The sequence below is a fragment of the Hyperolius riggenbachi genome, chromosome 5, assembly GCF_040937935.1.
Source record: "Hyperolius riggenbachi isolate aHypRig1 chromosome 5, aHypRig1.pri, whole genome shotgun sequence".
Lineage (NCBI taxonomy): Eukaryota > Metazoa > Chordata > Amphibia > Anura > Hyperoliidae > Hyperolius > Hyperolius riggenbachi.
The window spans coordinates 292,776,875-292,802,343 of NC_090650.1; the positions used below are offsets into that span (position 1 = coordinate 292,776,875).

General features: G+C 43.7%; 1 protein-coding gene across 2 annotated transcripts in view; it reads right to left on the minus strand.

Moving 5' to 3' along the window:
• Nucleotides 1–25,469, minus strand: part of LOC137518784 (beta-Ala-His dipeptidase-like) — a 72,365-nt gene that overhangs the window by 22,126 nt on the left and 24,770 nt on the right. For both annotated transcript variants that reach the window (XM_068237073.1, XM_068237072.1), the window contains 6 exons: nucleotides 23,558–23,701; nucleotides 22,074–22,236; nucleotides 11,832–11,914; nucleotides 8,191–8,388; nucleotides 4,606–4,690; nucleotides 1,417–1,577 (listed from right to left, as the gene is read on the minus strand). In XM_068237073.1, coding sequence (XP_068093174.1) covers nucleotides 1,417–1,577; nucleotides 4,606–4,690; nucleotides 8,191–8,388; nucleotides 11,832–11,914; nucleotides 22,074–22,236; nucleotides 23,558–23,701 — 834 coding nt within the window. The remainder of the gene's footprint in view (nucleotides 1–1,416; nucleotides 1,578–4,605; nucleotides 4,691–8,190; nucleotides 8,389–11,831; nucleotides 11,915–22,073; nucleotides 22,237–23,557; nucleotides 23,702–25,469) is intronic.

Sequence of the window (25,469 nt, forward strand, 5' to 3'; positions counted from 1 at the left end):
AAAAGGGAGGCCTGGATGACCAGGGAAATATATCATTTGGGGAGGCAGCAACTGAGGTGGCGTCATGAGGATTGTTTCCTAAAGATTTCATGCTGAAAGTGATCGGGTATCAGCAGCCATCAGATCTCTGTTCAGATTTGATCAGAGAGAGATCTGTCTCTTGGTTGATCTGCCAATACAGCCCTAAGTGACAGCAACATAGGACTAGTAATTTCTTAATCTGAACAGCATGAATCCAATGCAGGTACTCTACATAAGTTAAATAGATTAAATTAAGTTACATTGCATGAGTCCGGCAGAGCTCAAGAAAGATGCTGTTTGGAGGGATCCACAGTTTACCTCAGAATCCACTCACCAAATGTTTTAATTTTTTTTTTACAAAGACACATTCATGAGTTAATTATGTAAACAAAATCACACTATAATTTTTTGACAAGATATTCTATTCTGAAGCTATGTAACCTGGAGTCTGTGTCAACCAAGAGAAGAGAACACATCTGTACCGTTATTTCTAAATTAAAACAATTTGTAATAATCAAGAACATACGGGATATCCACCTCAAACAATATTCATGCCCGTCTCACCCTAGAAAATACCGTATAGGAAACACGAACTATAAGGGAGCACAAGGCTATATACATATAAACATTTATTACTCATTTATTGAGCCTAGTAACATCAAAACTTTGGACAAAGACAGAATAAAAAAACTCTTGTAGACCAACGAATGGTGGTATGAAATGGCAGTGCAATGTGACGTCCGAGCGTGGTCCGTCCCAGCTCCTCGTGCCTCCGCATCCTTCCTCTCCAGCATGGTGTGGTTTCCCTTCGATGCATGCATTCCATACGCACTTAGCCGCAGCTTGAGCTAGCGGTCTCAGCTCGCCACTCACGGTCTCAACTGCCTGAAGGTCTGCGCACTGCGGGAAGATACTTTGAAGGCACACTGGGCAGGCAACCCCAAGAGGATAACTGTATGTGTCAAAAGTGTTTTACATCTGCTGTTAAAGGCCCATGTACGTGGAGGTTTGACACTAGTTTGTGTCAGTAATGGCTGTGTAAGGGAAATCCCAGAGGTGTGCACAATATTGTGACACACGAGGTTGAGCAGCAACTTAGAACAGGATACCATCACCCATCTGGACATCATGTTTGGCAAGAAATGTAATTGGACCCGAAGAAAATAAATGTCAGTTCAGGAATAGGAGTGCACTCCCACTAAGAACTGGTTTTCGGGAGCCCTTTACTACCGTTCGTTGGTTTTAAAGGTGGTTTTTATTCTGTCTTTGTCTAAAGTTTCGATATTACTAGGCTCAATGAAACAATTTGTATTTTACATATTGTACAGTTAAAGCAAACCTGCCCCAGTTCAGCGATTGGAATAATGCGATAGATGGAGTAGGAACTTCACTTACCTTTGTGTCATGAAGTAACTGTTTTATTCCTGTATCAGCTCTCAGCTCATCAAGGTTGAATTCAAGTTTTTTGTACAATTCTTTTTCTTGCTCAATTAGAGGTAACACGTCGTCATAAATACCTGGTATTAGGATTTTACCTTTCACATCCACAAGGACGCCTACAAATAAAAGTGAACGATTTGTTTAGATACAGTATTTTTCTTTTCATATATTTTTTGTTAACCTTTTTATTTTTATTTAAATTATTATTTCCTGATGTTTACAGTTTGTTTTTGTTTTGTTTTTTAAATGGGTAAGGGGTAATACTGTTCAAGTACATTCATGCCACCTGGGAGCTGGTGAATATGTGGGTTTTTTTTCATTATTTAATGGGGCTTCTAGAATATATGATACTGATAAGTCAACCTCTTGGAGCTACTGCAGTTGTTACCACCAACGGCAATGCACGGGGGGATAAGTCCCTTGCTCTTCAAAGTGCAACACTCCCCCCACCCCCTACTTTTGCCCAGTTAGGGCTCAAACCCGCTGGGAGCCTTTTCTAAGCGCTAGTGATTTGAAAAGCTCTTGCTAATGTGATGCTTTGGGTGATTTTTATAAAATCACAATCGCTTAAGTGGGATCACACCCAAAGCATTACATTAGCGAGAGTTTTTCAAATCAATCAAAGTGCTTAGAAATGTACTTCTATTGAGTTCTAAGCCTAAAGGTGGCCATACACTGGTCGATGTGCCATTAGATCGACCAGCTGAAAGATCCCTATCTGATCGAATCTGATCAGAGAGGGATCGTATGGCTGCCTTTACTGCAAACAGATTGTGAATCGATTTCAGCCTGAAACCGATTCACCATCTGCTGAGCTGCTCCTGCCGCCTGTCCCCCCCTCGTATACATTACCTGATGCTGGCTCCCGGGCATCTTCTCCGCATTGCACGGCTCTGTTCCGGCTCCATTACGGCGCTTCCTGTGTTACTCCGTGACCAGGAAGTTCAAATAGAGCGCCCTCTATTTGAACTTCCTGGTCACTGCAGTGACACAGGAAGCGCCGGGATGGATGGAGCCGGAACAGAGCCGTGCAGCGTGGAGAAGACGCCGGGAGCCAGCCTCAGGTAATGTATACTTGATCGGATCGGCCGCCGCTAGCGACGCGCACTTTACCCGCGGGCGATCGAGGGTAATTTCCCGCACGGCGCGATCGACGGACCAATCCGATTTCGGGAGGAAATCGGATCGGCGGCTGCGTTTACCGCAAACGATTGGCAGCAGATTCGATCCCAGGATCGAATCTGCTGTCGAAACGGCCGGGAATCGAGCCAGTGTATGGCCTGCTTTAGGCCCTATTTACACTTAATCAGTAGCTCTCAGTTATAACTGAAAGGAGGTCAACTGATTTGAAAAGTAATGTCCATGTTTCCCAATGGCTCAGTTCACACTATGCGCATTTTAACCGAAAGATTTTTCATAATGCACTGCTATGGAGAAGGAAAAAAAAAAGCGTACCAACTGTAAATGGGGCCTTAAGGTCCTTTCACACTGAATCAGTTGCTGTCAGTAATAACTGAATGGACAATTGATGTGCAGCTCAGAGGAAGGAAATGTTTATTTCCCCATGGGTCACTTCTTTCCCCCTTGGCGGTATGAAACATTCCGCCAGGGGGCAGCACAGCAGTTTTTAAAAAAAAAAATTTTTTAATCATGTAGCGAGCCTAGGGCCCGCTACATGATAGCCGCTGCTCAGCGGCATCCCCCCAGCCCCGCCGATCGCCTCCGGCGATAGGCGATCAGGAAATCCCGGCCAGGCAGCGCACGGGGTTTTTTTTTTTAAAAACTGCTGTGCTGCCCCCTGGCGGAATGTTTCATGCCGCAACGAATAGCGGCGATCGGGCGCGCAGCGGCGGCGATCGGGGTGCTGGCGCAGCTAGCAAAGTGCTAGCTGCGTCCAGCAAAAAAAATTATTTAAATCGACCCAGCAGGGCCTGAGCGGCACCCTCCGGCGGCTTACCCCGTGTCACACACGGGGTTACCGCTAAGGAGGTTAATGGATTTTAACTGAATGCCTTTTCACAATTCACTGCTGCAGGACAACTGATCAGTTAAGACGTTTCAATTTTTCACCACACAGTGTGAACTACCCCTAACCTCCCATGTTTTGTTGCTAATATTTAGAAAGCTTCAAGTTCCCCATAGAATTCCAGACCGTATGCGAGACTAGGGATTGAAATTGCTTGGAAGGGTCCCATACTATTCATTTTTATATAACAGGTGTACTTTTACTTAATGAGCTATAAAAATAAACTTATCACTCCCGTATGGCTTTAAAATATGTTTTCCTGGCAAAACTTTGATTTCTTAATGTATTTTTCAAAAACAACAAGGATTGTTTGAAAAATGTCTGTTGTATGTTCTCGTAAGTGCACCTAGCCTGCATAGCAAATTTGATGACAATAACCTGTTTTGGAGTCAGTATAAACTTCAATACAAAAGTAAAAAATTAATTTAATGAATTTGAATTATGACAAATTTGACTATCCCTAGTTTTTTGTTAGGGTTCATGACCAGGCTTCAGAATTTGGATACTGACTGGTTGCACATACCAGCTACAGCTCCTTTGTTCCAGTGTCCTGATAAATCAATCCCTAGCTGTCTCGTTACCTGCCATTTATCCTGTCAATGTGTCTTGGGTTGTGTGAAGAAAGGAGGTAGCCCACTTGGAACCCAAACTGAAGCCTCGTATACACATTCAATCCCTGTCACGATCGATCTATCAGATGACAGCTCAGGGCCTGATGCTGCAGGCTAGCGACATGTGTTACTATGGAGGGGTCAGAGGGACAACACGCAGTGCACAATTAAATGGCTTCTCCTGTGCAGGGTGAGTGGGGAGAACAGTGTGGTCACGTGTATACCAGAACATTGACCGGCTGTTGTACTCATGCTAGATACTCGCTAAATTCTCACCCGAAGCCGATTGTCATCTAGCATGTAAGTTACTTAACATATATGGACTTGCAAGAGTGCTAACTATTCACAAAATTGCTTGTGTACTGAAGATGTGTGATGTGTGCCCTCCTTATCAGCATTCCTCTGGTTCCAAGTCCTATAGTCTTGTACATTGATAAATAAATATGATAAAACCTTGAGGGGTTTTTTTTGCGGGCTCATAAACTAAAAGGTTTGGTTACATTTTACCTAGTAAATAAATTAAGTCACTCATGGCCTCATAAACTGTTCCTCCAAAGCTTCCTGAGTGTAGGTCTCGCTTTGCACCCTCAACCTGTAAAGCACAAAACAAAGGTTGTATTTTAGGGGTAAGTTTATCATTCAGAGTTACCCCATACCAAAACACACACCCGCGCACTTACAAGGGCACCCTATGCAATTAACAGTTTTCTCACGTGAGACATTTTCAAACCTTTATCAATAAAATACTTTTTAAGCCACCAACAAGTAAGAAAATGCTCAAAATAACTTTTATATTTCCTTACCTACTTTTGGGCATTTTATCAATTGCAAAGTTCTGGAAAATTACTTTGTGGAGAAGATGAAAAATGATCTCCTGGAAGAAAAGTCAGAAGAAAAGCTAATTGCATATGGGCCACGTGACCCTGCAGAGAGAGCTATAGAGACTGCCTTACTTGTTTCCTTTTAAACAATGCCCATTGCCAATCAGGAAAAATGGGCGCCCCATAGGCTGCAATGATAAAAGCCGCAGTTAGCGGAACAAGAGGAAAATGTGGGCACACAGAGGCGCTCGATGAAATGTGGCTATATATGTCACTTGGGTGCTCAAATTTCAATCTATTGCCGCATTTTATCGGGCTACTCCATGCGTCCAAATTTCCCTCTATTGCTTCTAATCCAAACACAGTTTTGTGGCAGTGTTTGAGTGGGGCATCTGGAAAGTTCAGTTATAAACGGCCACAATTTCCGGCCCCCAAAATTCCATCTGTGGCCACTAATCAGGGTTTTAGCAAGGAATCTATTGTAAATCCACTGAATCGCAGTGTAGCACTGTGCCCATTATTTTAATGGCTGCTAATCGCGGGTATTAACATGGGTGTTTTGGCGGCACCCAAACATCCCTATCGCCTCCGGCATCCGATAAAATAGTGGGTGCAAGTCTTGCCATTTAGGGGCAAAGGCGGTGTGAATATCAATGGGATTTGGGGGAGTTGTCCTTTTTACATATACGGTATAGTATAAGCATAAGGTCAGGTCAGATGGCTATCAAAGTCCAAAGAGCAGATCAAAATGGTAACCTGAATTCTGATAATAAAATATCAGTACATTTTATAGATATTTTACCATTGCTAAACCTACCCCTATGATTGGCCAATCACTGACCAATTTTACCACTCCATGTGGTATGTGGTTCAGCAAATATTGAAACCGAGTCTGTGTGCATGGATAGGGAACTGGCTAATGGACAGAAAACAAAGAGTTGTAGTCAATGGATCATACTCAAAATAGGTGACTGTAAGCAGTGTGGTCCCACAGGGGTCTGTACTGGGTCCAGTGCTCTTCAATTTATTTATTTATTAATGACCTAGTAGATGCAGTAGTAAGCAATGTTGCTATTTTTGCAGATGACACAAAATTGTGCAGAATCATCAACTCACAGGAAGATAGTGTCATACTGCAACAGAATCTGGATAGGATGGCTATATGGGCACATAAATGACAGATGGAATTCAATGTTGAAAAATGTCATGCATTTTGGTCGTACCAATGGTCTAGCCCATACAAAATAAACGGGATACAGTTGGGGACATCAAACTTGGAGAAGGACTTAGGAGTACTCATCGACAACAAGTTAAATAATCGTACTCAATGCCAAGCCGCTGCAGCTAAAGCTAACAAAATTTTGGGATGCATTAAAAGGGAAATAAAAACTCGAGATGCTAGTATAATATTGCCCTTGTTTAACTCTCTAGTAAGGCCACATCTGGAATATGGAATTCAGTTCTGGGCACCACATTACAGGAAAGATATTTCAGTTTTAGAGCAGGTGCAGAGACGAGCAACAAAATTGATATGTGGGATGGAAGGTCTCAATTACCAAGAAAGGTTAGATAAACTGAGTTTATTTAGTCTAGAGAAAAGACGCCTTAGAGGGGATCTAATTAACATGTATAAATACGTCAGAGGGCAATATAAAAGTATGGCGGATGAGCTTTTTGTCCCTAGGCCTTCTCAAAGGACTAAAGGACATGATCTGCGCATGGAGGAAAACGTTTTAGCCATTTATTTAGGAAAGGGTTCTTAACAGTAAGAGTGATTAAGATGTGGAATGCATTGCCACAGGAAGTAGTTATGGCAAATTCTATACCTGCATTTAAAGGGGGCTTACTGTATATGCTCGGCTATAAGTCGAGAAATTTAGGACTGACTTACTGTATAAAAGTGGGGGGGTCGCCTTATACACGAGTAGTCCTAAAGTTCTCCACTTATAGCTGGTGGGGGGGGGGGGGGGTTCTCGCTCTTCCCCCTTGCTGTGGTGCAATAGCGAGTGTGCTAAAATTTCCCCCTCCCTCTCACCCACCATTACCCAAAGGGAGCCTCTGCATGTATTTCCCCCCTTGCGCTGTGTAATCCTATGCAGAGTGATTACCGCAGCAGAAGCTGTCACTCACCATAAGCTGGCGTACCGTCTCTTCTCCCTTCACTCACGCTGATCTCCATGCGTAGCCCCGCCTCCCGATGTCAGAAGACGGAGCTACGCTAAAGCATGGAGATCAGCACGAGTGAAGGGAGAAGGGAGGACGGTGCGCCCGCTGATGGTGAGTGATGGCTTCTGCTGCGCAAATCACTCTGCATAGGATTACACAGCGTGAGGTGGGAAATAGAAGCAGATGTCTCTCTTTGGACGATGGTGGGTGGAAGGGAGGCAGGAAATAAAAGCAGATGGCTCCCATGGGTGATGGTGGGTGGGGGGAAATGCAGACAGACGGCTCCCATGGGCGATGCTGGGTGGGGGGAAATGCAGACAGACGGCTCCCATGGGCGATGGTGGGTGGGGGGAAATGCAGACAGACGGCTCCCATGGGACGATGGTGGGTGGGGGGAAATGCAGACAGACGGCTCCCATGGGCGATGGTGGGTGGGGGGAAATGCAGACAGACGGCTCCCATGGGTGATGGTGAGTGGGAGGGAGTTACAAGCAGAGGGCTCATGGCTGCATGTGTGTCCTGGAGGAGTTATTTGCTGTACTTGGTGGGCCAAGAGGGGTTATTGACTACAATACTTTATGCAGTGCAGCCATTAACCCATCCTGATCCCCAAGTACAGCCATTAACTTTCCTGGGTAGACTTGTACATGAATAATTGGAAAATTCCAGCTTTTGAGGGTCAAATATTGGGGTCGACTTATACACGGGGTCGACTTGTATCCGAGTATATATGGTAGATGCTTTCCTTGCGTTGAAAGACCTACATGGCTACAATTACTAGGAATGCCCAGTGATGTTGATCCAGGGATTTTATCTGATTGCCATCTGGAGTCGGGAAGGAATTTTTTTCCCTTTCGGGGCTAATTGGACCATGCCTTGTAAGGGTTTTTTTGCCTTCCTCTGGATCAACAGGGATATATGAGGGAGCAGGCTGGTGTTGTACTTTGTTCTCTGGTTGAACTCAATGGACGTAAGTCTTTTTTCAACCCAAGTAACTATGTAACTATGTAATGTATAGGTAAACCTTTCGTACTACATGGAGGTGGTAAAATTGGGTCATTGATTAGCCAATCACAATTGAAAGTATGTACCAGACTTAACATACCTCTAGTAAAAAGTAGCAGTTTCCTCTGGCTCCATAAGTGATACCTGGCTTTTTGCTAAGCCAGGGAGTGTCTGTCACGACTATGTAGTTAACATTGGAGAAAAAAGTGTCCTTTTTGTCTTCAACGAGTTTCTCAAGACCTTGGGAACCAGTTTCTTCCATTCCCTCAATAACAAGCTTTACATTGACTGGAAGACCCTGAAACAGCACAGTAGACAAATGACTGTTATTAGTACTTTTACAATACCAGTAATGCAACATACTGGCAATTTAAACAAACTAACTCTCTAACAGTTTATCACCCACTCACTGCTGGTTTCCGCTTCTATTCCCATTATCACTTCAGAAATCTTATTTGCTAGGTTACATTCACAGTGGTGTGTTTCAGTGCAGCATAATGGCAGCTTTGTAATGCAGCTTGCTGCACTGCAATGCACCGCCTACACAATGTTTACAGTGCAGAGGGTGTGTTGGGGTGTAACGGCGTGCACCCTCCCCAGGTTTTTCACCCCCACAGGATGCAAGGGGATGGGTGGGCTGAGAGAGGGGCTTATTGAGGGTCTGAAAAGGAGATATTGATGCTATGCAGGGTGCTGGTGGTAGCTGGGGGAAGTGAGAGGGGATGGGGGGGGAGTAGAGGGAGGATGCTGGGGGATGGTGGGGAGAGAGAGGGGTTTACTGATGGTCTGGGGGGGAAGAAAGTAAGGCTACTGAGGATTCTGGGGTAGATGGGGAGAGCGGGTCTGGGCAGTTTCTAGGCTTAATAGATCTCAGGGCAAAGTTAAAAAAGTCCCCCACCCTCGTAGACACACTGCATGTGGCAGCCAGAGAAGCCCCCAGTGTTAGGTAGCCCCCGAGTAGTTGGTAGCCAGAGGTAGCCCCTGTACATGTAGCCAGATGTGTGCTCCCCTAGTATAGCTAGCCGGAGGAGCCCCCAGTATTAGGTAGCCAAAGAAGGTCCCCCCAGTATAGGTAGCCAGAGAGAGTATTGTCAGTATTAGGTAGTAAGAAAGGGCATCCCCAGTATAAGGTGGCAGTAGGGCCGGTTCTCTCATGAAGCAAGGTGAAACATTTGCATCAGGTTCAGAGATTATAGGGGCAGCATGTTTGTACTGTGTTTACACTAACAGAATGCAGTCAGAGTAAGAGGAGAAGTGAGAGAAGAGCAAAGTGAAGAGGTCATCATTGGGGAAAAGCAGCTTTTTGTGCTGCGTGAGGAGTCTGACAGTGAGTAAGAAGAGGGGAGGCAGGAGAGCAGCAGGGTTTCATTTGACTTGCACAGCAATTGTCAGGTGCTGTGCGATCATTCTAAATTGGGGGGGTGGGGGCATCCTCACAAGTTTGCCTCAGGCAGCAAAAAGTCTAGAACCAGCCCTGGGTGGCAATAGAGAGTGCCCCCCATTATAAGTAGTGATAGATGGTGTCACAGGAGCCCTAGTGGCTGACCGCCCTTAGCCTTCTAAACGGTGCCAGCGCACAGATCATGCGAACTCTGGTCGCAGTCAATGCGCAGGAACCGTTAAGAATTAGCCGCAGACAACTCAGAAGGGAGCCTGTGAGACACGGGTGATTACAACTTCACCCACTGGTTCAGAGTAAACTGACACCACCGCGGTTACCATGGGACCGTGGAGCCCACTAACTGACTGACTAGTCCTGCGAATAAAACGGTTAAACACACGGTATTCTGTCTAGCCAACAACAAACAAACAGTAGCGTATCTTCAGAGACCCGGGATCAGTTCTGTGTGTGCTGATAAGCAGGGTAGCGGACAGTGAATGACTTGGAGAAAGTCGTTTATTCAAACAATATAAATAATTAATATATACAGACAATTATTAAAATCAACAATTATTAAAACAGTAATAGCCAGTATAAAAAATTAAAGAAGGGAGAAAAATACTTAGTTCCTGGAAAGATGTCCTTTTTGTGGGAAAAACAGAGTTCTGGGTTTCAATCAAAGTTCAGAGTTCAGACCAGGTGGATGCCAGCATATCCTCAAGCTAGCACCGATGAGTTCAAGATGTTTTCAGGGTGGAGGACACTGAGTTTGTGTCCTCTGCCATTCTTATGCCCCTGATTCAGTAGGAGGGAGTGAGGGCGGGAAGCCACACACCCCCTTAGAAGATGAGATGAGCCCTCCCCTTGTCCTGGGGACTAGAAATCATATCTACCCATATATGGGCTCTATCTCACAGAACCGTACAGGTCAGGGCAGATTTATTAACATTTTCAGGAAGGTCTCGATTTACCCAGCGCCCTGATACCAGACATGAGGGGTGGGACCCCTGTGGTATCATCAGGGCACTTTCAAACTGCCTAACTGGCAGCCCTTACCTCAGAATGTTCTGAAACTTCCTCAGAACCAGCACCGGGGCTCATGCTACACTTCCCCCACGTTTGGCGAAGCTGCCATCTCAGGAACCCCAGAAATATGACAGATCTGGGAAGTTATGGATATGCTATGAGACTCAGGTTATTCCCAGGCAAAGGCTCTTTGAAGTTTGGGGCAGCCAGCTAGGTGTCACCTCCCCTGCTGGGAGGGAGCTAGCGGGTCTGGTTTTCCCCCAACTAGATTGCTTCTGCCATGGTGCTTGTCACCTTATACCTGATGGATGGGCCATCAGCACAGCTTGAAGCCAGGGACTCTCCGGGGCAGATTAGGCTCAGGCTCATTAGCATATCAAAAGAGCCATCCAGCCTTTAGGCTGGTGCTCTCTCTCTGCTAAGAAAAGGACTTCAGCTGCCCCTACACACTCAACCCAGATTGTATCGATTTGAAGCGCAATCGATGCAGGGAATCGAGTGCGATCGCTTTTTCTTCACGGGCGGTTACAGGACGCGCCTGCGGCCCCGCAACCGTCCGTGACAGATGGCACCCCCAGTATCAGGTAGGTGGAGAGGGTCCCTCCCATATAAGCAGTAAGAGAGTCCCCCAGGATAGATAGCTAAAGAGCCCCCCAGATAGGTAGCCAGAAAGTCACTGTATAGGTAGTCAGACAGCCCCCATATAGGTAGCTGGATAGTACCCCAGGATAGATAGCCAGAGAGCCCTTGTACAGGGAGTCAGATAGCCCCCCAGCATAGGTATCCAGAGAGACCCTCCAGTTTAGTTTGCCAGAGAGCCCCCCAGGATAGGTTGCCAGAGAGCCAGAGGTATGTGGTGAGAGAGCCCCCCCCCCCATACAGCAGTGAAAGGGTAAATTAAGTTACCTTTCCAGGACTGGCTGCACATAGGCATATGCCTGTGGGGGTGGAGCTTAGCAACCGAATTTGGGCGTGTGGCTTCACAGCAATTTGGGGCAGAGCTTCACAACGGCTCTGGTGCCCCTTTCATAGATGAACATTGTGGCACCCTAAGTGGCCGCTCAGGGCAAAGGCCAGCTCTGCATGTAGTGTGTTACTGCAGAAAATGGGTGTTATCAGTAACAGTGAAGCATATCTTTTTATTGGCTGTATGCTTCACTGTATACGACCCTGTCGCAGGGAACGCAACGCCCACTATGAATGTGACCTTAATAAACAGAGATATTTTAGCTAGCTCTAGTTTACCCTTTCAAATTTTAGTAATCATTATTTTAAAGCGGATAGAGCATGGCCCACACATTCACATTTTCAGTCTGTACATTATCGCTACGTACTATTTTATTGACAGATTCCACTGCATGCAGCAAAGCCAGAACTTGACCTTTGTCATCAGAGGTACCTCTTCCGAAAAAGTTACCTGAAAAATAATATTTACTGTATAATTATAGAATAAAAACCACACGTATAATTTTCATGTGCTACATGTGTTTCAGCCTTACAGATGTAATAAAAATGAGCATACTTGTGTGTTGTTTTTTTAGTTTTTTTTTTTTTTTTTAGTATTTAACCACTTTACCCCCGCGCGTACGTATTTCTCCGCCCCTTTTTCCATCCTTTAACAACCAGGGATGGAGAAATACGTACTTTCCGCGTTCCCGACGCTGTCCGCGCTCCCGCTCGTAAACACGCTGCCCGCCGCTAGTAAACACGCCGCCGCCCGCTCGCCCAGAGATCAATGAACGGGAAAATCCATTCCCGTTCGTTGATCTAAGCCCCGCAATGATCCACTGCTCTCCTATGGGCAGCGCGATCATTGTGAGAAAAAACTCACGTGTCCAGCCTCATTATACTTCCTCCAAGCTTCCGGAAGGAAGCTTGGAGGTCGCATTAAAACAAAAAGTTACTGTGGCCATCTTGTGGCCAAATAGTAAACTACACCCTACACATTTTTCACATACAAATAAATGACTTTTACACATAAAATTAACTCATTACCTCCCACACTCCCCATTTTTTTTTTTTTGTAATTAAAAAAAAATTAAAAATTTACAATTAAAAAAAATACATAAATAGTTACCTTAGGGACTGAACTTTTTAAATATTTATGTCAAGAGGGTATAACACTGTTACTTTATAAACTATGGGCTTGTAATTAGGGATGGACGCAAAAATGAAAAAAATGCACCTTTATTTCCAAATAAAATATTGGCGCCAAACATTGTGATAGGGACATAATTTAAATGGTTTTATAACCGGGACAAAAGGGCAAATACATTTCATGGGTTTTAATTACAGTAGCATGCATTATTTAAAAACTATAATGGCCGAAAACTGAAAAATAATTATTTTTTTCCCCACATTTTTCCTATTTTCCCATTAAAACACATTTAGAAAAAAATAATTCTTGGCATAATGTCGCACCTAAAGAAAGCCTAATTGGTGGCAGAAAAAACAAGATATAGTTCATTTCATTGCGATAAGTAATGATAAAGTTATAGACGAATGAATGGAAGGAGCGCTGAAAGGTGAAAATTGCTCTGGTGCTCAGGGGGTAAAACCCCTCAGTGGTGAAGTGGTTAACTTTTTATTGCCAAATTTGCATAGATGTACAATTTATGAACAGTTCTTAAAGAGAATCTGTATTGTTAAAATCGCACAAAAGTAAACATACCAGTGCGTTAGGGGACATCTCCTATTACCCTCTGTCACAATTTCGCCGCTCCTCGCCGCATTAAAAGTGGTTAAAAACAGTTTTAAAAAGTTTGTTTATAAACAAACAAAATGGCCACCAAAACAGGAAGTAGGTTGATGTACAGTATGTCCACACATAGAAAATACATCCATACACAAGCAGGCTGTATACAGCCATCCTTTTTAATCTCAAGAGATCATTTGTGTGTTTCTTTCCCCCTGCAGCTATCTTCCACTGAAGTGTCAGGCTTTTTCTTCCTGCAGAGTGCAGACAGCTCTTCCTGTATGTAATTCCTCAGTATGTGAAAGCCCAGCCAGCTCAGAGGAGGATTTATCCACATTGTAAAAGATAATAGAGCAGAGAGAACCTGCCATAATCTAAATAACACACAGGCAGTGTGCAGAGAGGGGTCTGGAAGGGGGAGTTCATAGCAGAACCACAACACTGAAGAACTTGGCAGCCTTCCAGACACAGGCTGACAAGTCTGACAAGAGAGAGATAAGTTGATTTATTACAGAGATGGTGATAGTAGAACGTGCTGCAGTAAGCCAGAACACATTAGAATAGCTTTTGGAACTTGTAGGATGATAAAAAACAGGATGCAATTTTTGTTACGGAGTCTCTTTAAGAAAGGACATTTGGCATGACAGTGTGAACATATACAATCAAACATGCATTGTTAAGAACACAATACGGCTAAAGACTAAAATTGAACTGCTGTTTTTAGCCACTGTAAAATATTCAGGATACTCAAGGTAAACAGAATAAACATCTCTCTTAAATGGCTCATTTCCTCTTACTTGCGTTATGGTGGCGGACCTGTTGGATACCTATATTGGCCAGGCTGTTAAGGGACTAGGGTTCCTTGGGTTTATGACCACTAAGCAGTGTTAGTTGGTGATTAGTTTGTAATCTGCCGTAACTTTTTCTCCATATTTATGTTTAAGTTAGCCTGCGCAAGGATTTGTGTGAATTGTGGAGGGTGGGGCTCTAGCCAGCTAGATGCGATTAAGTGTCTTGTTACACACAGGAGTTGGGAGATCTCCAGCCTATGTGGTGTGGGGATTTTGTCTAATGCCACATGAAGTAAGGCTAGTTGGGGCGTTAATGAGAAGGGGGACCAAATGGATGATGAGATGTGTTTTGTGACTTCTCTCCACAGATTGTGGATGGGACTAGAAAACCAAAAGATGTGAGGTAATGTGCCTATATAGCCACAGTCTCTCCAACAATCCTGTGGGTGGTCTTTTTTCTACTTAGACAAGCGTACTGGGGTGGTATACCAATGGAGCAGGATTTTTTGGAACGTCTCCCAGTGGGTTATGCATCTAGAATATTTAGAAACGTGGGTGGAGGCTAGTTGAATATCTTCCTTGGTGATCGATGTTTTCAGTTCATATGACCAATACTTAACATGCTTAGAAAGACAGTTTTGAGAAGACCCAAGTATTTCCATGTAGCATAAGGAAATTCCTTTTTTTAGGGGTATTTGGGCTTTTATGAATTGGAATAGGGCTTTTGGGAAGTTAGGTATATCTTCTTGTATTGAGGCCCATAGCTCTCTGAGTTGTGTATAGGTAAGAAACTCAGATGAGGGTAGTTGCAGCTCTGCTTGGAGCTGTGTAAAGGGTTTAAAGCATCCGTCGCTAAGTAGGTTTTGGATGTCAATGATCTTTGGAGGTTTCCAAAATTTTAAGTTTATGTTATCTATCAAGAAGGAAGCTATGGTTATTGGGGTGTTCGGGGACATCATTTCTTCCTGTGAGTTGTGTTTCATAAGGTAGCACCAGGCATTGACTGTTGCCTGAATAGTTGGGTATCTATGGGTTTTGTGTGATTTTTTGATTAATTGAGCTACTAAGAAATCTCTCAGGTCTCCTCTAACGATATTCTGTTCAATTTTTGCCCACAGGGGTGTTTCCGCAGTTTTGGGCCACCAGGATTTAGAGATCTCAAGGTTGCAGGCATGGGCGTCCGCACATATGGCAAAACCGGGCATCTGCCCGAGCCTGGCCGCCCGCTGCCCCCCCCTGGCCGCGTGCCCGTGCAGCCAGCAGGAGGGGAACACGCAGAGAAGAGAGAGAGCGCTATGGGCACAGTGGGGAAGGGCGGACGTCTCCCCCCCCTTCCCTCACCTTAGGGGTCTCTCTCTCCCTCGCTGTCCCCTCCGGAATGAAGTGTGCAGCGGCTGGCAGCGGTGGGCGGAACTTACCTCCTCTCGCTCCTGCGCCGGAAGTTCTGGTGCCGCACTCTGGTCTGGATCAGGCCAGAGTAGCGGCTAATCCATCCGGCGCGTGCGACGAGAGGAGGTAAGTTCCGCCCACCGCTGCCAGCCGCTGCACACTTCATTCCGGACTCCGGAGGGGAGAGCGAGAGAGGGAGGGAGAGCCCCCTAAGGTGAGTGCCCATAGCTCTCCCTCTTCTCTCCGCTGCTCCCCTCCTCCTGCACACATGGCCACTTTTTCTGGGGACATATCCCCCTGGCTACATATACCGGGACATATACCCCTGCCTACATATACTGGGACATATACCCCTGCCTACATATACTGTCTGGGACATATACCCCTGCCTACATATACTGTCTGGGACATATACCCCTGCCTACATATACTGTCTGGGACATATACCCCTGCCTACATATACTGGGACATATACCCCTGCCTACATATACCCCTGCCTACATATACTGTCTGGGACATATACCCCTGCCTACATATACTGTCTGGGACATATACCCCTGCCTACATATACTGGGACATATACCCCTGCCTACATATACTGTCTGGGACATATACCCCTGCCTACATATACTGTCTGGGACATATACCCCTGCCTACATATACTGTCTGGGACATATACCCCTGCCTACATATACTGTCTGGGACATATACCCCTGCCTACATATACTGTCTGGGACATATACCCCTGCCTACATATACCCCTGCCTACATATACTGTCTGGGACATATACCCCTGCCTACATATACTGGGACATATACCCCCTGCCTACATATACTGGGACATATACCCGTGCCTACATATACTGGGCACATATACCCCTGGCTACCTGTTCTGGGGACATCTCTACCCCTGGCTACCAGTTCTGGGGACATCTATACCGCTGGCCACCTATTCTGGGGACACCTATAGACCTGGGGCTACCTATTTTTGGGGAACCACTGCTGTCAGATTGAGTGTATTTTGGGGAACTGCTGCCAGGTGAGAGGTGTCTACATATTAAGGGGGCATTCTGCCTATTTATGTGAAAAGCTGTCTATTTATGTGCCTCATGACTGCTGAATTTGTCTTGTTGCGGGCCTCATGGTTACTGACTTTGTCTTGTTGGGGGCCTCATGATTTGTTGGGGGCCTCAAGATTGCTGAATTTGTCTTGTTGGGGGCCTCATGATTGCTGAATTTGTCTTGTTGGGGGCCTCATGATTGCTGAATTTGTCTTGTTGGGGGCCTCATGATTGCTGAGTTGGTCATGTTGGGGGCCTCATGATTGCTGAATTTGTCTTGATGGGGGGGGGCCTCATGATTGCTGAATTTGTCTTGTTGGGGGTCACATGATTGCTAACTGCGAGACTATGGAAAAAGCTGAATCATCATCATATGAGACAATAGCATTAAACCTACTTTTTCTGCTTTTTAAAACAGAAAATGAAACTGGGAGGTTCTAAAAAAAATGAATAATTTTTTTCAGGAGTACGATGGATGAAATTGTTTATCTTCACAGTTTATTTTCAACTTAATTTTCCATAATGTTCATGTATGAGTTAAAACGTTTGTATTTAGTTTAAATTGCTGTTGGCACTTTGTGATAGTAAAGTGACTTTGCAGTTTGGACACTCGACCTCCAAAAGGTTCGCCACCATTGTCCTAATCTAATGTCCCACCATTGCTTAGTTCATGTAAACTTGTCTCCACCCACGACCACACCCACATTCTGGTTCATGACCACACCCATTTTTCGGCGCGGCGCGCTACGCGCGCCGCATGACGTAGCTCCATTTCACCAGCCCAAATTTTTAACTCCCCACTTTTTGCCCCCCCCTGGAAAATTTTCTGCGGACGCCCATGGTTGCAGGCATGATATAGTGACCTTATGCAGGGAACTCCTAAGCCTCCAAGTTTCTTTGGAAGTGTTAAGCAGCCCATACACTCAGCCGATTTTCTGGCCGACCGATCGATCCCGATCGATCGATCGATTGCAAATCGGTTGGCCAATCGACCGATCGACGGCCGATTTCGATCGATTTCGATGGATTTCCATCGAACTTGCAGGGTGGAAAATTTAGGTCGATCTGATGAGATTGCTTATCAGTTTGCATTGGCCTTAATGGAAATCTGATGGCAAAAAAATGCCATCAGATCGAATTTCAATAGATTTCAAACTGAAATCTATTGGAATTCTATCCTGGTAAAAAATGTTCTAAAAACGCATCAGATAGATCATCAGATGCATTTCTTATCTATCTGCTGCCAATCTGACGAGTGTATGGGCACCTTTAGAGTGCTAAACGCTGTTCTTTGTCTTTTGCCTTGCCAGATGTATTGAGCTATGAGTGCCTGTATTTCTTTAAAGAAGGAGGCCTTAACCGGGATATTTACTGCTCTTAATATGTAGGTAATTTTGGGTAGTGTCTGCATTTTAAAGGCCATTATTCTCCCAGCCCAGGAGAGTTGGTGTGCTGATAGGGCTTTTAACTCTTCTTTGGTTCTTTGTATGAGAGGAATGTAGTTAGCCTTGTATAGATCTGACGCCTTTTTGGTTAGCTTAATTCCTAAGTAGGAAATGGATTCCCGGGCCCAGGGGAAGGGGTATTGATCCTTAATATTACGTGAGGTGTGGTTTGGAATGTTCGTGCTTAGTATAAAAGATTTGGCTTGGTTTATTTTGTAGTATGAGGCCCTTGAAAAGCTGTTTAAGGTTTTCATTAGTGGAGGGAGGGAGTGTAGTGTAACGGGTCAGTAACCACAAGGATAGTGTCGTCTGCGAACAATCCAATTTTGTGCGAGTAATCATTTAGGGGGATACCTTTTATGTCCGGGTTTGAGCGAACTGCAGTGGCTAGCGTTTTCATGATTAGTGTGAAAATAAGTGGTGAGAGGGGGCAGCCCTGCCTGTTCCCGTTTGTTATTGTAAATTCCTTAGATGTGCAGCCTGCAGAGGCTACTTTCGCTGAGGGACATGAGTATAGTGCCATGATACCCTGTTGTATTTGACCTCTTATGCCAAATTTGTTGAGTGTGGCCGCCAGGAACCCCCAATGGACTCTATCAAATGCCTTCTCTGCATCCAGAGAGAGAAACAGAGAAGGCACTTTTTCCAGTTCAGTGTGTCGCAGAAGATCGATGAATCTCCTGGTTCCATCACATGATTGTCTGCCTTTGGTGAAACCAACTTGGTCGAGTTGGATTATGGAAGGCAGAATTGGGAGTAATCTGGATGCAATAATTTTTGCGTAAAGTTTAGTATCGCCATTGAGAAGCGAAATTGGGCGATAGTTTGCTGGGTTGTCCTCATCTTTTCCCTGTTTTAGTATAATTGAAATCTTTGCTTCTAAGAATTCTTTAGGAGGCCTACCTGTAGTTATTATTTCATTAAACATTTGACTTAAATATGGGGCTAGTATGGGTGCAAAGACTTTGTAATAAAAATTTGTGAAGCCGTCCGGCCCAGGTGCTTTGTGATCTTTCAGGTTTTTCTCCTGGTCCGCCAGGAGAAAAGTGTGATATAAATGTTATTTGTCTTGTCTACTTTTTCTCTTGTATTGAGCATAAATGGTAAATTTTAGGCCAGCTTCAGTTGGTACAGTGGTTATAGTGCTTGCCCACCACACAGTGAGATCCAGGTTCAAATCCCAGCCAATAAGTTGGCTTTTATGCTACAAATCCTTAAAGGGAACCTAAACGGAGAAGGATATGGATTTTTCCTTTTAAAATAATACCAGTTGCCTGAATCGCCTGCTGATCCTGTGTCTCTAATACTTTTAGCCACAGGCCCTGAACAAGCATGCAGATCAGGTGCTCTGACTGAAGTCAGACTGGATTAGCTGCATGCTTGTTTCAGGGTGTGATTCAGCCACTATTGCAGTCACAAAGATCAGCTGGACTGCCAGGCAACTGGTATTGTTTACAGGAAACATCCATATCACTCTCAGTTAAGGTTCCCTTTAAAGGAGAACTGTAGTGAAAGGTATATGGAGGCTACCATATTGATTTCCTTTTAAGCAATACCAGTTACCTGGCTATCCTGCAGATCCTCTGCCTCCAATACTTTTAGCCCTAGACCCTGAACAAGCATGCAGCAGATCTGGTGTTTGACATTTTTGTAAGATCTGACAAGATTAGCTGCATGCTTGTTTCTGGTGTGATTCACACTACTGCAGCCAAATAGATCAGCAGGGCTGACAGGCAACTGGTATAGCTTAAAAGGAAATCAATATGGCAGCCTCCATATACCTCTCACTACAGTTCTCCTTTAAGCAACCTAATGTTTCTATTGCATTGAGCATAAATGGAAAATTTTAGGCCAGCTTCACTTACTACTGTAGTGGTACAGTGGTTAGGGTGACTTGCCCACCACACAGTGAGATCTGTGTTCGATTCCCAGCCATGGTATGATGTATACTGGTTTTTAAAATAGTATAATTCCCTGGCAGAAGAGACCCTCCTCCCTCCGGTAGGAGGGAATAGGTAGAAGGGGAGGTGGGAGGTGGGAGCCATCAAGAGGCTAATTAAAATCTCCCTAGCAGAATGTGTGGCAGCTGTCCCATAGCTAATTAGTGTAGGCAGACAACTGAGTCAAATGGTATAAGGACCTAGCTTGGAGGAGGGAGGGAGGGTGGGCAGGCCTCCAGTAGTGATGTGTATTTCACTCAATCAGGTGTGCTTCCAGGTATTAGAGCTCTTGAAACATGTTTTCTATTATTTTTCCAGCCAGTAGAATTTTTTAAAATTTTCAAAGTTCGCCTCCCCATTAAAGTCTATTGCGGTTCGCGAACCGAACCTTTCGCGGAGGTTCGCGAACCGAAAATCGGAGGTTCGCGACATCTCTACAACTCAGCATATTCTGCAACTTCCTTTTTGTGTACCAAATTTTGTGTGTAACAAATAAGAGTCAGGTAAACTATGTAATGATCATTTTTCAACAAGAAAAATAAGAGTGATTTTTAACTTTTATATTACCTGGTTAGCATCCTAATTACTTGTTTACCAGATAGAAATAAAGAATTGATGTTTGATTTTATGCCCAGCAGTTACACTTTAAGAGGTATTTTTCTCTTGAATTTTAAAACAGTGTAAACGCATTGAAGAAAATGTCCACAATGCACTAAAAGTATTAACACCGTTGATGAAGGTTTTTAGTGAAACCGGTAGGGTGAGGAGGTGCCGCTGCCGACATACACTTAAAGGACAAGTGTAACAAGAGGGATACGGAGGCTGCAATATTTACTACATTTTAAACCATGCCATTTGCTTGGCAGCCCTGTTTATCTATTTGGCTGCAGTAGTGTCTGAACAACACTAAAAACAAGCATGCAGCTAATCTTTTCAGATCTCACAACAATGGGCATGATTCACAAACCTTTTTTACATGTTTTCCTCTGTTTTCATCTTATCTATGTTACTTTTTAAGCTCCCAAAGAGCAAAAATCCTCTATAATAAAATCCCTGTGTCCCTGCGTGTGCTGTCTCTGTGTAGCTGGTCCATGCTTTTTGCTACTGCGCATGTGCGCAGCACGGACTCAGCCTCACAGAGAGAGGAGGACGGGGCCAGGGAGCCGGGCGGGCATGTAAGCGGGCAGCCAGGTGTGGGGCGGGTGCGCGCGCAGTAACTTGCGGTGGGCGGCGGCGAGAAACAGACCCTAGAGCCTGTTTGGAAACGGGCTTGGGTCTGCTAGTATAATATACTTAAGGTAAGAAACGTAATATTGAAATGAAGATAATCAGGATCAACTTAATTTGAGCAATTATTTTGCTTGTAAATCAGCAGGCTAGCCAGGCAACGGGTATTGTTTAAAGGAAATAAATATGGCAGCCTCCATATCCCTCTCGCTACAGTTGTCTTTTAATGTTGGTTGCTATTTAAAGGGTTCCTATCACATGGACCCTGGATGTGAGTTTTTACTTCATTTTATTACTGCCTTTATAACAGTTCTTTAAATGTTTTAGTGACTAAAGCCATTAAATAGAGATTTTGAGAAATCTACACTAGGCCTCAATTCACTTAGCTTTATCAAACACTTTATCAAACGTTTGATAATTTACCTCATGGGTAAAATCTAATTTTGAATTCACTAAGGTGTTATAGATTTATTGAACATTTTATCGATAAAACATTCGATAAATATATAACACTTTGGTGAATTCAAAATTAGATTTTACCCATGAGGTAAATTACCAAACGTTTGATAAAGTGTTTGATAAAGCTTAGTGAATTGAGGCCTAGAGTCCTATTTGGTTTTTTTTTTTTCTACACTCAACTGGTAGCAATACTTTTGGAGGAGATGTGGTCCAGAAATGTTCACCCAGATGCTGAGAACCTCTGAGGAGAGACACAGGCGCTGTGAGATCTTATTGTTCGGGTCCCACATTATTTGGTGAGCGTGATATCCCAGGTGGTGGCCATACGTTTTGGGCTGAAGCACAGCTGGTGATACTTGTTTATTCCTGACGATTTGTGCGTTGAAATTTGGATCTATAAAATATTGCCTACATTCTATTTGTTACTGCAATTTAATTTCTCAATCGCTATTTTCCCTTATATATACTGTAATATGATTTTGCATAGGTGTACAAGTATTGTGATTAAAATGCTCAGTGGGTGTATATCTAGACTGATAAACACGATTATTAGAAAGTGATTTACATACCATTCTCCTCTTTAAGGACATATGGGTCTGTTCTCCATCCATCCTCTTTCTTTGCTGGCTGTACATCCATATGTCCATAGAAGCACACGGTAGGCTTGTTTGTGTCGTTTCCAAACTCTGCAAGTATCACTGGTGGCAGCGGGAGTATTACACCTGGTGAATACTACAAGAAATGTCAATCATAATGAACTGTTATCACACATATGAACACAACATTAAAGCACAGTTCAAGTTTTTGCTTAAACAAATGTATGCATGTTGGATTAATATGGCTCCGTGCATGTAACAAGCTGACACATCATTGTATTCCAGGGGTTCTGGGGGGTGTTTAGCTTTCAGGAACAACAAAGGGACAATCTGCATATTCAGCATTGACACATAGTGGGAGACATCATATGCTCATTTCAACCTGAATGATCGCAAATTCCTTCTGTTTAAAGAAGCAAAAATTATGTTTTTTTATTCTGTTTTTAAAAGGGGTTTATTTTTTAAAAGGGGTTACTGGTATTTTTTTTTACTTTAAAATAACGTATTGCAGTGTTTCTGAAGCTTGGTTTAAAGTGGTCTAACACCCAGCATTTCAACTTTGCTTTAAAAGATTGCTTACAGCTTATAAACTATTATGCCAGATTTTTTTTTTAGCAGAAATTCACTGAATGGATTAAACATGACATTTTAGTGCTGCATTTAGCTAGAAAACCTCCTGGTGCTTGCTTGTTTAGTTACAAATGTATCTATCTACAATGTAACAAACAAACACTGCTCTGAGAGAACAAAGAGGGCTTCCCAGCAGGCTTTTCAAAGGTCTATTTGTATTCCAAATAAAGATACATTTGTAACTAAAGATAAGAACGGATTCGGATTCCTAGTTAAATCCAACACTAAAATGTCATGTTTAACCCATTCAGTGAATTTCTGCTTAAAAAAAATCTGGCATAATAGTTTGTAAGCTGTAAGCAATCTTTTAAAGCAAAGTTGTAATGCTGGGTGTTAAACCGCTTTAATCAGGTGCCCACTATTGTTGTTGTGCCCGAGAGAGAGGGACATCATACATTCCACACCTATGGACTCTTTTCTATTGGTATTGGACACTAAAATGATCATGTCTGATGGCTCTACTAGTCCCACAATTTGTAAGATATCATTAGAATATACAGTAGTAGAGAGGTGGACCAGCACCCAGTGGGGAGAAGACGTGAGCTCAGCAGAAAGGACCCTGTAACTCTCCTGGTTCATAAGCAGGAGGTGAAGGAGTCTGCAGCACCATGTCCGTAGTTAAAGCTCTTATTGTGATAAAAGTAGTAAGATCTCTCTCAGTTTGAGAGAGCCAATGGAGCTTGAAATAGGACAGTTTGTCTGAAACAGCGTCTGTGACTGTCCGTGGCGATCTCCCTACTTTTATTACAATAATAGAGCTTTAACTACTAACGTGGTGCTGCGGACTCCTTCGCTTTCAACATTAGAATATACACAGAATCTTCTACCTCTTGTTCTCCAATTTCTGCCATCTCAACTTTTCCACCTATCTTCTCGATGTAATCCTTCGTAACTTTCATCATGTGATTAACATGGTCTCGTTTTGCAGGATCGCTGGAGTCACTTTCTATTGCCACCCAGTCCTTCAGTCTCTAGAATTATTAAAAAAAATATATATATTGTAAAGTGCAACCATTCAGAGGAACAAGTGGTCATAGTTACAACGCTGTTCAAAAGCTTTGGTTCATATGTTGTTGTAAATATGTTTTATTTGCAGAAAAGTGCTCCGCCATGTCTGGCTATGAAGGTTGTTGCTGGTTTCATTGTGGCCTACAATTAGTCTGGATGTAATAAGCTGGATGCTTTCTAGAAGGCAGTCTTGAGTTCTGCTTCTTTTTTTTCTATAGAATCTGTGTTTCTACCTGATGAAAAACTATGATAATGAAGAAGAAACAAAGAGCAGTCATTAAAGGGACTCCGAGCAGTGCAGAAACTATGGAAAGATGCATACCATTTTGAAGCTCTCTTTCTCTTCTTTCCAACAATATATAAACCGCCGCTGTACGCCTTTTAGTTTTTGCTATTTTTGCGTTCGCAATCGCGGCAAACGCAATTTTGATTGTGAAAATAATGAAAACTAAAAGGCGTAGGGCAGTGGTTTATGTATCGTTCGAAAGAGGAGAAAGAGAGCTTCAAAATGGTATGCATCTTTCCATAGTTACGTATTTTGTAGTATATACAGGTGCTGATCCAAACTTTATCTCATGTGTATGTTCCACCAGCTGCTCAGGATAAACCACATCCACAATCGGTTCCAAGAAAAATGCATACAAATCCACAGCGCTCGGTACTCAAATCGGCATCTGCAGTAACCCCACAGTGCTCAAAAGCATATTTCCACAGTGACCATCACCAGAAATAAATTGAGAAAGGTCACTTCTCCATCCAAGAATCACATAAACATTTATTAGAAGCTGAATCTACATCATATATATAATGACTTACTTCCAGGGTCCTTTTGACAGGGACCCTTAGTAGTTAAAAGCATATAGTGTAACCCAGTACACATTTAAAATCCAAAAAACGATCTCATATAAATTACCCAGTCTCCAGTTCCTACCAGATCAGAAGCAGCCGCTACTCGTAAGAGGCAAGGGGGGTGGAGGACTCACCTCTTCCTCGATCCAGCGTGCGCTCCACTGACTTCACTTCCTGCAATGCCGCCCACTGTATTGCAAGTGGACGGCGTTGCAGGAAGTGACGTCAGTGGAGCGCACAATGGATCGAGCGAGGAAGAGGTGAGTCCTCCCCGCCCGTGTCTCTTACGAGTAGCGGCTGCTTCTGATCTATTTAAGGCTGGAGGGGAGCGCAGATCGGGGGACCCAGGCGAGGGACCCCTCTCCGCCGCTAGGCCCAATACCCCAGTCCTGCCCGCTACCCCTCCAGCTCGGGGGGGGGGGGGGGGGAGCAGCAATCATTTTTTCAAAATTTGCCTCAGGCGGCAAAAAGTCTAGGGCCGGCCCTGGCAGTAGATCATTATTTGCTCAAGAAATCTTCACTGCTGCGTATAACTGCGCTTTGTTTTTGCATCATAGCCAATGTACTACAACACATAGAAATACAAAAATTGGTGATATACAAGCTTCACATTTCAGTTAAAAGTTTTAAAGAATACAGAAAACAGACATTTTACATGCAACTCTTGTATTTAGCATGGGTGAAGTAATACTAAGTTTGGTGGGAGATTTGGAGAAAGAGTAAACCCAGGACTTCCTCCAGTGGCTCATTACTTACAGATACAGTGGGATGCGAAAGTTTGGGCAACCTTGTTAATCATCATGATTTTCCTTTATAAATTGCTGGTTGTTACAATGAAAAATGTCACTTAAATATATAATATAAGAGACACACACAATGATA